The 15086-nt window shown below is 41.2% G+C and overlaps 1 protein-coding gene across 1 annotated transcript; it reads right to left on the bottom strand.

Moving 5' to 3' along the window:
• Nucleotides 1-310: 310 nt before the first annotated feature.
• LOC124056397 (sodium-dependent neutral amino acid transporter SLC6A17-like) lies at nt 311-14676 on the bottom strand. Its single transcript, XM_046383790.1, has 12 exons — nt 14550-14676; nt 11140-11582; nt 8905-9062; nt 7798-7924; nt 5760-5941; nt 5551-5661; nt 5201-5442; nt 4174-4366; nt 3892-4084; nt 3466-3625; nt 3160-3322; nt 311-3044 (listed from the first exon to the last, which is right to left on the bottom strand). The coding sequence occupies exons 2-12, from the start codon at nt 11420-11422 to the stop codon at nt 2628-2630; spliced, it is 2229 nt and encodes a 742-aa protein (XP_046239746.1). The 5' UTR covers nt 11423-11582; nt 14550-14676; the 3' UTR covers nt 311-2627.
• Nucleotides 14677-15086: the final 410 nt, after the last annotated feature.

The following is a 15086-nucleotide window of genomic DNA, read 5'->3' on the forward strand; positions in this document are numbered from 1 at the left end:
ACAATGTTTGGTTACCCATAAACCTTGCTTTGTCAGCGGAGTTTTGTCTGCTACTTAAAATTAGTTTAAGATTAACTGGCGATCCAGTTAGGCTGGCAGCCTGGAACAATTTCTGCCTGCTTTCATGTCTCCATAGTAAACTAAATTAATGAATAACCTCATGCTTTTGTCCTGTGTTGTTGGTAGCTACTCTGAGGAAAACGGAGAGCCATCCATTTTGTATGCGACAGCAGTGCCTTTAACAAGACCGCTTTCCTTGTTCCCGGTTAAGTTTGGTTAGTCAAGTCAGTTAAGTTGACTCGAGGTCAAATATAAAGGCAAATACACTGCCTGTTCTATCAAATAAACACAAAAAGATTTAACGAAGCTAATTTAAAAGGAGATAGCCTCTACACAGTTTCTTTGTGTCTGATTTGAATTATTAATAAACAGCACCAAATTCCACTGTAAATGTTGTTCATTTAAGGTTATTTAAATGATCACAAGGCTAGAAGGGGGATAACCGAGACTCACATTTTTTTCTTGCATTGTTTTTCACATTCTGCAATCAATTGAACGCTTAATTTCAGCTGAAAGCTCATTAACATCTTTACAGACATGCATCATGATAACATGATAACATGCTAACAAGCTAACGTAACCATTGGATGTATCAGGACTGACATTCCACATAATATTTAAAATGTTGTTAGTATGTTAATCTTCCTAACATTCTAATGAGAAGCCAATGGATTCATGGTAAACTATAAGTGGAAAACGCAGGTGGTGCTAGCGTGGCTACAAACAATTAGACCAGTAAACCTAAAGTGGAGACAGGTGAGTGGATGTTTTCTAACACCAGGTGCAGCCAGCAGAACACACAGCTCTGATGAACACAAGAACCAGCTGCTGCCCATGTAAGACTACACATCACATCACACACGTCACCTCCACCTCTCACAACGAGAACTGGATACACAAACTACAAAATAGATAAGTCTTTAAATATACAATTTTAAATAAGCATCACACAAGAAGAAAATATACAGTATATCTATACTGGTCACTTTTAAAAGATAAATCTTTGTTGTTACTCACACCTACATACACTGCAAATATACAGGAATATAAATATAGTCCATTTAACCCTTAACACCATGGCTTTGAATATTGTGATTAAAAAAATAATAAATAAAGGTAATCTCCTCCATGTAACAGGATGTTGAATGTGAACCTGAAGACAGTTTTGCACAACTGTTCATAATCAGTGTGTACAAAAATGAAACAGGTTCGACAAAATATGTCCCACAAAGTAAATTTGATAGGACATGACTAAGTTAGTGTTATTGACTGCTTCAATAACACTTCCAGAGGTTTATTATTCCACAAATATACAGAACAAAGTGTGCATGTGTGCATTTGAGCATGTTGTGCATGCATGTTTTTGCCTGTGCGTGTATGTAGGAAGTTAGCTGATGAGTTTAATATTCCAGAAACTGGATTCTTGTTCCTGAATCCTTTGGGCCATAGCTGATTTTAGCATTTCTTGTTCATTATGTTTGTGGTTCATAGGGAATACTGCTTTTTGCTAGAATATGTTGCTTATTCATTGTGTGTGGCATATTTGAAGCCAACAATTAATTTAAATCCAAATGTGCATAAATGTTCAAAACAACAGGTTAGCAGTTAGGGTTAGTAGGTAAATAAATAACTTGTGCACCATGATTGTGTGAAATTTCTTTTGTGCTTTTGTAGAAAGAAAGTCAAACGTCACATCAACGAGCTGTGCTTACTGCGACTGAAGATTTAAAAGAGGCTCTTTGTAGCTTACTTTCAATTCAGCATATCCCGTCTGTTATTACGTAATAAGTGGATTTCAAGTGTTTTGTTATCTACTTTTTAGTCTTTGGTAGAGAAACTGAAATAAGTGACTTTCACATGTTACAGTGTGTGCATGTGTCACAGGTGCTGCCACCATGGGATTACGACAGAGTGAACATAAACACAGCAGAAAACAGATAACAGAAGAGAATAAAACATAAATGAATGTCTTTAGAGCAGCCTTAAGTATAGTTTACCATACACAGACCTAGTGTGTGTACTCACCAAAATCACTGAATAAGACCAAGTAGAACATAACTTCTTTTGTGTTAGACTGTATGGCTTTAACACACAGTTCCATTATGGAGGGGAGCAATGCTAACACTGACAGGCTTTAAAACTTAAAGTATTTGGATTAACATTCATCTTGACGTTCTGTACCAGTATACTGCTGAAAGCCAGTTCATTCGGCAGGACCACAGCTGCTCCTCTACATTCATTCTTTCAGTTCTGCACTGTGCATTTAACTCTGTATGTGAGTGTGTGTGTGGGTGTGTGTGTGGGGGTGATATTAAACATAGCAGAGATACAGATGTACAGTGTGCCACTGTCAATCTGAACCTGGTTTCAGTGTTTGATCTACTATTAAAGAGTGAATGCTTTTTGTCCTGCTGCGTCTGGTTCCTTGGTGTTATTTTGTGAAGTGCTGTGTTCAAATAAATTGCTACATGCAGTTTTGTGTTGTTCGTAGAGGAGTGGTGGGGATTCTCTGTGCTGCAGTGACCTCCTGTGGAGACTTCATGGATGAAACTGTGCTTGGACAGCAGTCAAGAGTCAGACTCTGGTGTGGTTGGTGTGTTCGGTGTAGACGGCGTGGTCGGTGTGGTGGGGCTGATGGCAGCGTTCTGGTAGCTCGTCCCATAGCAGCTGTTTGGAGACAGGGAGTTGGGGTCCAGAGGTTTATTCAGACCTGGAGTCAGGTAGGCTTTTCGTGCTGGCGCTGATGATGGCATCTCGCCGGGTTTAGCGCCAAGGATGAATCTGGCCTCGTCCTGCTCCTCCAGGTTGGACATGTCCTTCATCATGGTTTTACGGTAGGAGACAGACAGTTTGTTGGAGCCATCTGACATCAGGTTGAAGCGACGGGCGATGAAGACAATGGGGAGAGGAAGCATGGCCACTATGATGAGGGTGAAGCACATGGCCAGTGCCCAGGGAGGGTAGCTCTGAAATCGTTCCTGAGCCTGAGGAAAATATAACAAGGGTACATTTAAAAAAAAAAATAAAGTAAAATCTCAGCCAAAAATGAAAACAGCTGACAACACACACACACAGACACACACACACACACACACTGACCAGCTCTTGGACCCAGGCATTGTAACCCGGTGGGCTGATGGCCATCTCTATGACAGTTGCTGAGATGAGTATGATGAGAAACAGAGGAGAGACGTACTTCCACAGGTAGAAGTAGATTTTATATGGTCGGAAACCCAACATGTCTTCCAGATCCTGCATGAATCTGACAGATACAGAATAAGAAAAAAATACACTAAAGATTGTGTCCCTATTATAACTTTACACATATTTAACATTCCTCCATTTCTGTGAATGTTTTATTTTTACAATTCAAATTTGATGATGGATTCAGAAACACAGTTGTACCTTTTCGTGCCGTAAATCCAAGCGACAGACAGATTTTCCAGGATGACCACCACAGTGAGAGGCAGTCCAGCAGAGTAATCATCAAACATGGTGACAAAATAATTCCCTGAGCGCTGGACGAACAACAGGCCACAGAAGAAGGCTACAATGCAGCAACCCACTGAAACAAGCCAAGATAAGAAGAAGAATTAGAGGAAAAGATGAGAAATGGTGAAGATTTTGGTCTAATGGGTCAGAAAATGGAAAAACAAACTGGTTTTATTTCCAGTAAGCTGTTTTGTTTCCTGTGAGTGTTTTCAGTTCAGAACACTCTGAGCAATAATACAAAGCCTAATGCAGCCGGTTCCCAAAGGTGCTATGATACTGAACAAGGGGTTTCAATAGCATACAGTGGCCTCAACCAGGGAGTCAGTGGAGAAAGTTTACCTGTCAAAAGTTCCTTCTGGACCTTGTAGGCATCAAGGACAGGTGTGGTGATGCCGGTCATGGTGCCAATCATGCTGCCCAGTCCAAGGTTGATGAGCATGAAGAAGAACATGACCGACCAGAACGGAGATGCTGGGAAATGTGTCATGGCTTCTGTGAAGGCAATGAAGGCCAAGCCTGTGCCCTGGACGGCCTGCAGAAATACGGTCATAGGAGTGACATCAGTTAACAGACAGAACATGTTAAAGATTCATCTGTGGCAGAACTGGCCCAAAGACTCACCTTGTTGAGCTCGTCCTCCAGGAGACATGGCTCTAGACCCAGCTGGCCGAAGCTGCCCTCTTTCACCGTCTTGATGACGCCATACATCTCAGCGTAGTCTGATGTAGTGAGATGGGAGAAGTTCACATGTGGAGGGATGAGATCGTGACTCAGGACGTTAGAGCTGAGGTATCCCAGGATCTTTTCTGCATTCCTACAGAGATGAAAGAATCATGAATTTCTTTGGTCAAGTATGACATATCCAAGTAACTAAGCCTTAACTAGTTCTCAGCAGCTCTGAACAGATACAGACACATGCACAGCCAAAAAAAATATTAAGCTAAATAAATAGGCCACAAGCCAACTCAAAATGTATACTGATAAAATTTAGGCAAGGCCTGGACATCATCATATGTATATCTAAACTCAGAGGTGATTTTATTGAGAGTATATATACAGTATAGCATCTGGTTAGAGTTGAGTATGACAATGAGAAGATAATATGTACATATCACTGGACATTGTTCATAGTACCCTTTAAAAATATATATATATGTATGTATTGTAGACAAAAAGATTATTTCAGTATTACTGTACAAATGAATAAGGATTGCAAGTACATTTACTAAAGCACTTTGATACACTGACATAAAAGTAAATTATAAAGGCTTCTTATATATAAGTGCAGTCTAATGATTTTTACAATTTTACTGTAAAGTTAAAAGTCAGTTGTTTGCTTGTCTTGTACTCATCACTTAAGTTCACCCAAAATGTACAAATTCGTGACAAACTAAGGACATTAAACATTAGCATACTAAGCCATTTTTAAGTAAGCTCTTCATCAGGAAGCTCATCATGATGTTTGTTTTTTAACTTTGTTTGCCATGTAAATTCAGGATATGATTTTTAGTTAATCTACAGTATATGACAAGAAAATAATCACTTCATGTTAACAAGTATTTAGATTTTTTTTTTTAATTAAGAATTTCCTAGCTCAGATACATTGTAAATGGTGCATTAAGGACAGATTTGGCAGATATGAACTTACTCTATGACACATTTTTCATTCATGATGTTGGCCTTGAAGCCCAGCACAGCAAACACTACCAGTGTGGCCAGGATAGAAGTGAGGAAGTTGATGATAGAGACGAGCACGGCATCAAAGTGACAGTTGTTATCTATCTTATTGTAACTGGAGAATGCTATGACACCTCCAAACCCCAGACCCAGGGCAAAGAAGACCTGGGTGGCTGCCTCCCTCCACACCTGGGGCTCCAGCATTATCTCCAACTATGACAGACAGAGGGACAAAGTCAGTTTATGACTTCATTACTGAGCATTTTTCAGTGTGGCATTTTATTAAAAACACTGTGACAAAGCAGCCTTTGTCAGTTTCACCTTAGGAGTAAACATGTGAGCGATACCATCCACTGATCCCTTCAGCATTAAACCCCGAACCAGGAAACAGAACAGCACCACATAGGGGAAAAGAGAGCTGAAGTACATCACCTGTGAAATTGGGAAAGGGAAAACATACATTCAGGAAGGGGAAACAAGCGGCCTATGTCATATTTTTCTCTCATAATGTTATCCATCCTCTCCGCTACCTTCCCAGACGAGGCGATTCCTTTGATGACAGCGAGGCAGACGATAATCCAGGCCACCAGCAGAGACAGGGTCATTTTGATGTTGAGACCTCCGCTCTCTGCGATGGTGCTGGTGGTGTTCAGAGTCTGACGGTACCAGAAATAGGTCGTGGCTGAGCTTTTCTCACATTCTGGCTCCACAACTGTGTGTTTGCAGACAGAGGAGCTTTAGTTTAGATGGTAGTAAAGCAAAAGAGATGGAGATGGAGAAGATGCAGTGAGGGCACAGAGAAGAAATATGAGACTGAGAATGTTTGGTCAGGGTCAATATGTCTGTTCTTGGCTGGTTTACACCTCTCAGACATGATGGGATCTCAAGGTTATCTGTGTGATCAGTAGCCTGAACCTTCAATTCACAACACCTGAGATTTTTTACATTGCACAGACAGTATATTCACTTGTTATTCTGTGGAAATGCTATAATAATGCCAATGTGTGGTGCTGAATTTAGAGTCACCATTGTCACAATTCACAAAGTCACAATGGTGCAGTTTATTTTTGTAGATACGCACACATAGAGACATACAGATGAGGTGAAAGCTTTTTTTTAAATGTATGGCAATATAAATCTGATGAATTCAAGATGACTTGTGTCAAATTCATTGTTTATTAATTACTATCTTATTCCATTATGATACTTTGTGTGCCGCACTGGACACAGATGTATGAGAAGCACACATACAGTATTTCTCTGCATTACAATGAAATATTTTACTCTCTGCGTCTGTCCTTCAGCATCAGCGTCCTTCAGTCGGAGAGGCTGGATCTCTGCTCTGCCTGCCAGCAGCATCAGCAAGGCTGAGTCACACAGGCTGAAGGCTCCTTGGCTGCCCTGGGGTTACGTTATTATCACCTCTAATCAAACTCCAGAGGATTTTAATCTGGACTGTGTCCATGAAGTCATGACAAAAAGTTGTAAGAAAGCTAACACAGCTTATCTGATCTGCTTACAGGAGGTGCGCTGAGGCTGAAGCTGCAGCTAATGCTGCACGACTTCATGCACTATAAATTTAATCTGAAAGCCTGTAGCATAGGAACTGAGGAATTACTGTGGGAACTGTGGGAATAGTATTACAAAGACTGACCATAACGTTGACAGAAATGGAGATTGCTCCAAACATGGTATAATCCTGAAAATGTATGCACTCTTGATATTAAATGAAAGTATACATCTGCTGTAGTGACATTTGAGTCAACAGGTTGATCTAAAACAAAAAACAGACCCAAACTGGTCATTATTTTACCACTTAAGAACCCTTTGTTCACTGATTTCTTGTGTATGATTTGTAGCTGTGCTAGCAGCATGGCTTTGGATGGTCATATTGTTCTTTAACCATTCTGGTGCAGACTGAAATATCTCAACACATGTTGGATATATTACCATCAGATTTTGTACAGATGTTCCACAGAGGATGATGATGATTTTTTGAGCTAAGTTACTTCATGTTTAGTGCTAGTTAGCAAATGTTAGCACACGGATGCACTCAACTAAGATGATGAACTATGAACTGGCATTGATTTGGCATTGCATTGCTACACACGCAGGGATATAATATTCCTCCTCCTCAGTAAAATATTGGTGCATTTGCTCATATGCAGTCAAACTGAGCTATTGATGGGACTGAAAAGTGGGAGATGTTGGCGGCAGAGGGACCACTGTGTGAGGACCACATACCTGTCCCTCAGGAAAGTGTTGCTGTTGAAATGACAGTTCACCATGAGTAAGCGCACCTAGCTTTAAAAAGGAATGAGAGATGACGTCTGTCCTAATTGTGGTTACGCCATGCACTTAAGACCTTTTAAAAAGGGCCCAGAGTTTTGCTTTGTCTATTTAGGTTCATTATATTTTATGTTATTCTTAATCAATATTGTTTTCCTCTTCGTTGCCTTTTTAAACGTTGTTCTATACAAAGCAACTTACAGCAAATTTCCTATGTACTTGAAAGGTACTACAGATATAAATTTCATCATCTGTTAGTTAATATTTAATGTCACTCACTGGCAAGTGTCCCATTCTTTCTGATTGGACAGTCACTCCATGGAAGAGGATACTGGAAGGACTGGAAGAAATAGAAGATGCTCCAGCCGATGATCACATTATAATAGAGGCCCACAAAGCCACACACCTACATAGATAGATAGATAGACAGACAGACAGATAGATAGATATATAGATAGATAGATAGATAGATAGATAGATAGATAGATAGATAGATAGATAGATAAGGTGTCATATTTTATACCTCCATCAAAATGTATAATAAGATCTGCACAGAATAAGAAAAGCATGCAAATGAGGCAGCATGCTTTGAGCGTGTCCCAGGCTGCTGTCAGTCTTCTGAGTAGTCGTGCCAGCCAGGACATTCACAAGCTAAATAAGGTTGAGGAAAGCATGAATAATTAAAGTGTTCTCTTTTCAACACTGATCTCCTACGAGATATTTATAGCTACTTCTGCGCCAGCCGTGCAGCTCTTAAAGAAAGGCTACGTTTCACTCTCAAACACGTCGATACCTCCCATAAACCCAAGAGAGACAGCATGAAGGCTGTTGTGGTGACTCTAAATGTTCCTTTAACTTCACCCTGCTCATTGCCCTATTGGTTTCATAGTTATTATATGCTACAAACATTCATAAAACACACAAAAGTGTACTTCATTTAGATTAGACAGACAGACAGACAGACAGATAGATACATAGATAGATAGATAGATTGATAGATAGATAGATAGATAATGTTTGCTCATGAAGAAAAAGGGGCTCCTTCAGAAATCACACAGACAGCAAAGCAGTGGCTTGATTTTATCCTTTGATTTTATTCTTGTTCTTGGTGCACATTCAGCAGATGTGTTTTTGTTTTACTGCAGGCTTTAACAGCTGTTTCCCTATTACAATCTCCCTGATTATTATCAAAGCACCCACACTTTTTATCTCTACCATGCTGCTGTCAAACTGTTTATCTCAGGTACCCCAAAGAGTACTTAGCACCTAAGAAAGCATTACAAAGAGTATTTCCTTGGCTATAGAGATGATAGATGACTCTAATTTACATTAAACCATCTAAAGTGACAAAAAAAAGTATAGTATAAAAGAATCATGTCCCCTTACCATCAAACTGGACATCCCTATCCCGCCCAGACTGGGACAGACGTAGTTCCAAACCCCGATGCTCCCACGTCGGATCTTCTGACCCACAGCCAACTCCAAGAAGAAGAGCGGGATGCCAATGATGAGGAGGAGGATAAAGTAGGGAACCAGATAGGCACCTGGAAAACAAGGAGGCTTACTGACCTTACTGTACTGTACAGAGTGTGTCTACATGGACCATTTAAAGAAAAAAATGGAGATACAGACAACGGCCAAGTGAAATAATATGTTTGGTTGGCAATCCAGTACAGAAGAAGTCCATGTCTTTATCCATGGACACAAAGGGACTTTCTGAATTAGCAATGAACAAATCTGACAAACATGTAATTTTTTCCAGACTACATATGACTGTTACTTTCAATAATACACTTAATATTACTGCTATCCACTTTTCACAGTGTGCTATATTGCAGCTTGTTTGAGACCAGTATACTTTTCTTGTTTGTTTGGAAATTCAGTGTTCTTAGGCTGTATTCCAACTTGTATTAGGTTACATAAATAGGATTTTTATATTTTTTGGGATATTCTGTGGTTGATTTGTAGTAAATAGACCAAAACATGTAAATACACTCAAATGGTTCTTTATCATTGTGATGAGTAGGCTATAAACAAAGTTTCCTGTTCATTTATGTTTTTAAACCAGCGACATACAGTAATTGAACAATTTTACACCAGTATAACTTGCAAAATGTGATTTAATGATTCAGTGAGATATATTTATCCACCCCCACTCCTTTACCAAGCTCTTCTCAAATGTAACACCCTTGACTCCTCACGAATATTTCTTGAATTTTATTAGAATTTTGACTGAAGTCTAAATTTATCCCTTTGCAGCTTAATCCAGAGAGGCATAATCAGGATGCAACTGTGTTTTATGACTCATCATCCAGGACTTACAGCAGGAAAACATGTACTACTATTAATACATCAAAAGTAGGAATTACAGTGACAGTGGCACACGCATTTGATAGTGAAGGGAGTAATGAGGCGGAGAAGTCCAAAAGGCTAAATCAAGAAAGCTGAAATTGAGAGGACGGTGAGGTTAAATGTAGTGAGACATTCTGGGCTTTTGCCAAGACCCTCAAATCGCCCACTCCATCACAGGTTATTTAAACTGAAGCCTAATAGATGCGATATACGACAGAATCACAAGCATAAAGATCCTGATGGAAGATGTGACAAGGAAGAGAAATAAGACAAATGGGAGTGAAACCCACACAGTAATAACTCCCGAACAGCACAGACCTATAATGTGTCTGTAATTGGCTGCCTGACAGAAAATTACGAAGTGAAAAATGGCTGCTCGCCAGGTCACATAACCTGACTGGCCTGGGAGTCTGGTGTCAGTAAATCCCCTCTATAGGCAATTGATTCCGCCTTTATGCAGTACAGTTAACACGAGCAGTAAAGCAAACACAAAAACATTAAGGGCTCATCATGATCTAAACAGCAACGTGTCTATCAAACCTCGGTGATGAGGTATTTCTCACCTACAGTGAACGCAGGTTTACTGTGTACAGCTCTGATTACATGCAACTCACACCAAGATAAATCCTCATCGTTATACAGTTACGTTCATTTATTTATTTATTTTTTTTTTATCCAGCTCTTTTCTGTTTACCAGAGTATCAGTTGAGCCCAGCCTGTCCTGCCGGCAGTAGTAATCAATAGTGCAGCTATATTTAGACTTGGCTGTTTTGTGCACAATACAGCTGCTCTGTTGGCACTTCTGTATTGAATGGAGAAGGCACATAGTCTGTGATGGTCATGCGATACTAAGCCACTAAAGCTGAAGCTGAGCAGATGTTGACTCCACGTGTGAGCATTTGTGTCTGACAGACTTCAACAGCAAATCATTACTTTATGTACTTCATGCTGCTTATGTGTAAAACAGGGAACTATGACCCCAGTTTCGTTGTTGAATCTTTTAAATATGCAGATTTCATTGGTGTTTAATATTAGAACATTTTTTCTCAGCGTTCCTGGGTTGGAGGCACTCTTGGCATTTATTACTGTATGCCATAATGTTTTTTATCGTCATCATCACAAAAGGTCATGTAATATCTTACCTCTGTTGACTTCATGTTCAGATGAAGATAGTAAATGTCCACTTGTGCAGTGACAGTAAATGCGATCAGTTACTTTGTGCTTTGTGCAGCATAGGAGCTTTGACACATGCCAGCAAGCCAAACTCACCTCCTCCGTTCTTTTGGCACAGGTAAGGGAAGCGCCACACGTTCCCCAGGCCCACAGAGAAGCCCACCTGGGCCAGGATGTACTGCAGTTTGCTGTTCCAGGCAGGGCGTCCATCATTTTCAGGCACCTCTATCTGTGGGACTTTCTTCCCGGCGGCCCCTCCGACATTCAGAGCGCTGCTCTTGTAGTCAAGTGGCTCCTCATGTGCGAGCAGGTCAGCCACCGACTCTGTGACGTGCTCATGGCTCTGCTCGCGCTGCGTCACCTTGCTGTTCTTAGGCATCGGGGTCGGGAAGGGGGTGGGGGTGGAGAGAGAAAGAGAGAGAGCGAGACAGAGGCTGGTAGAAACAGGGAGAAGTGATACAGGCAGATAGTGGAGAAGAGATGACGGATGCAGCTTTAGGGGAGGTGCTGAAGACGGATTTCAGTTGTGGGTCTCAGTCCTGCATCAGAGAAACAGAAAGGTCAAGTACAAAATTTGTGTTTCAATGACAAAATCAAAATTAAAATGTGATAATGTTGCATCATTGGACAAAAATCATACAAATTGTCTATACTGTAAATGAAAGAAAATCCAATTTGCACTCTTGACAAGAATCGTTCAGTAATTTTATGCGTACTTTTCCTGGCTGCGATCATTAAATAACACTTCACACAGTCGCTGACACAATTATTCCTCCATTTGCTGCTTGGTTAGGCTTGTAATAAGACACTGGATTGTAACACATGGTTTCATGCCTCTCCAGAGCCATGACGGCTGTCATCATAAAGACAGGAGATCATTTATCACACCTGTGTGTTAACTTAACCTGAGTCATTCAGCAAAATCTCAACAACACAAAGACATTTTTATGCTGAAAAAAATAACAAAAACCCAACCACAGATATTTGTCTCTCATGCAATGTTTTTGGTTCCAAAAAATTCCCAATCCTGCAAATTGTTCTATTTAATTTCCCTGTTCTGCAAAGCTTAACTTTAGTGAAGCTTTTTTTCCTGTAAATCCCCATAATCCTCGGAAGCCTCGTGGCAACATCCATCCTCACCCCTCTTTCAGGGAGCGGTTGGTTCGACCCAAACATAATGGAGGAAGTGAACATGATGCTTTGGATGAAGTGCCCTCATGTGTTCTCCTGATCCACATCACGAGTCCCTCTGTATGCTCATTACTAATTGAGTGAATCGTTTCTCCAATATAGAAACCTGCCGTCCACTAAAATGCAAAACTGCAAAGCTTGTGGGTTATTTGAACAGTTTCTCACAAGCAGGAGGATAAAATACAGAGGACAAAAAGACTATGAATAAAGAATATCTCGTGAATTTTGATTCTCTGTGATGAACTGATCGCCTTCAAAGTCCCGTTACTGAGGGAAAATGTTTGGCTACAGAAAACAGTATTGATAATGATGCCGCACCTCACATGTGCTGCAACAGCAGAGATGCACTCTCACAACAATCAGTGTTCGCATCAGCCTAAAACAAACTGTGTTACTACCAGCAAAGAGCATGAGCTCAACACAAACACTTTCGGAGCACTTGCACACACAATCGCTTGTTTCGTACAGCCAACAATCCACCAAACGCTCAGAATGTGCTTTTGCCTCCCCTGCTCATGTATTTTTCATCACCACAACAGATTTCCTGCCCTGTGCATGTCAAGATGAGCCTATGATGCAATAATCCACGACCATTCACAAGTCTTCATAATCCTGCGTGCATTAACTGTAAAGCCCCCAGCGCTGCTTTCCTGTCTTGTCATCCAATCCCATCCTACAGTATACAAGACACGTAATATCAATCAGAGGCTGTATCATCCAGCCAACACTGAGAAATGAAAACATCCAACCAATAATCCAAAAACACACAGTTCAGATGACCCCACTAAGAGTCTGACCGCGTTGAGCGCTTTTATATCATGGCATGAAAAGGCCTTTGGGTGGACCTGCAGTGTTATCTTTCCCCTGTGCTGATCATGGCTGTGTCCTTGGAAGACCATCTACATTTTCACTAGAGTTAAAACAATCTATGACTGTACAACCAGTGCACACATCAGCCTCATCTTTGCATATTTATTTACTGTTGTGACTCCATGCTCGTGGACACGATCATCTGAGAACTGAGGTACTGAGGCTGAGAGCCAGAATTGATGTCTTCCACAGTTGCTTGGTTTGTCCAACCAGCAGTCCAAAACTAAAAGTCATGCTATCACATATGATAGAGAAAAGTGGCTCCAAAACGACAGGCTGGAATAAAATAACATTTGGAATTTTGGCTTGAAAACTCATTCAAGTGATTAATTGATCGTCAAAACAGTTGCAGACTGATATTCTGCCAACCATCTCATTGTCCATTAATTAGCTAACTAGGACATGCACAGCAACACATCTGAATGACTGAAAACAAATGACTAAAAATAAAACTGAGGGTCTTTCCCTCACTTAAGGAACACATATGCTAGCACTTAATCACTGTCAGCATGTTTTTTCACAGGAATCCCTGTTTATATTATATATTTCAAACTGGTCACTTTCCAGCACCAACATGGTCACAGGTTGAGTCCTGACTTCACACTGTAACACATGAACATCCAGTTGTGCTCTCATACACACGACAGCATGGTGTGTTATATGACCTGTCATACATATGCATATTCATAATCTCTATGAGTTACATCTGAATGTTTCCACTCAGCAGCAGTAACACAACATGTGTGTTCAGGCTAACTAAAAACAGCAGAGCCTGCAGGTATCAGCCTCAGTAATTAGTCCTGTTTTAATCTGTTCGTTAATTGATCACGATTACCAGCCTCTTTCACAAGCCTGAACACGCACCAGAGTTAGCGGTTAATCAGCTGTTTCACACCGGAAATTGCAAAGCAGGTCCATTAAAAGTCCAACGCCTTTTAATTCTCATTCCCACTTGACCGGAAACATTCAATCTCCGAAGTTTAAAACTATAAATCCCAAGAAAGTCCCACTTCATAAACATCTGCACGGAGCAGCTGCGTAAAGCCTCGCCCCTCAGCACCTGGGCGCAGTGGCCACCAGCTGGCACATCTGCTGCTGATGCTGACAGCGCAGCGCTTCGCCATCTCCGATGTTACCGCTCAGCAGGAGAGGTGCGACTTTTAAACACAGCCAAGGTCAAACGCGATTATTTTCTGACCTCTGGTGGAGCTCATTTCGGTCATGATGCGGATTTCACACGATCATAGAGAACTTCATGGCTACGACTCAAAACAAGCGTAGCTCTACGTTTAAGATGTAAAACAGAGCAACTGAAAAAAACTTGCGAACTTTCTGCACGAATAAACATCAGCTTTTTAAATCCAGGTGAAAGCACCCGCCGCGCTCTTTTGCCTCTCAGAAAGAGATGCCCTGTGGAGCGATGTATGAGTTAAAATCTGTCTCACCGTGAGTCTTTAACGGCGATCAACAACACCCGGAGTTTATGATGAACGCAGAAGTCGGAGAAAATCTGTGGAGATGCATGAATACGTCCGCTGAGCAGCACTTGTACGTCGGTGTGGTACTGACTGAGCGCTCACAGGACACTGGAGGACGGAGGATCACATGCTGCTCTGCTTACAATTGACATGCAGGGTGGAGAGTCCGGAGCGCACCGTGACGCACAAAGTGCCGCTCATTACCAACAAAGACAAACGATTACCTGCCCGCTCACTTGTTGTTTGAGACTTCCTGCCATCACAGGGGCTCTCTGTACGGGGACGTGGGATGCTGAGGGGGGACAGGGGCAAAACTGTGCACATATTTCTCAAGGTTATCCACTGTACCTGAGGAAGTGAGCGTGTGACGCAGATTTCGTCATTGCCATTCCAATTGATAAAAATAACAACCCACCGAAGCCATTCAGCACAGTCCTGTCCGGAGAGCAACGCAGGGTGCGCAGGCGGAAAACAACTCTCATTCTAAAGGTCATAAATAATAGC

This window comes from Scatophagus argus, chromosome 3 (genome assembly GCF_020382885.2).
Source record: "Scatophagus argus isolate fScaArg1 chromosome 3, fScaArg1.pri, whole genome shotgun sequence".
Taxonomy (NCBI): Eukaryota; Metazoa; Chordata; class Actinopteri; family Scatophagidae; genus Scatophagus; species Scatophagus argus.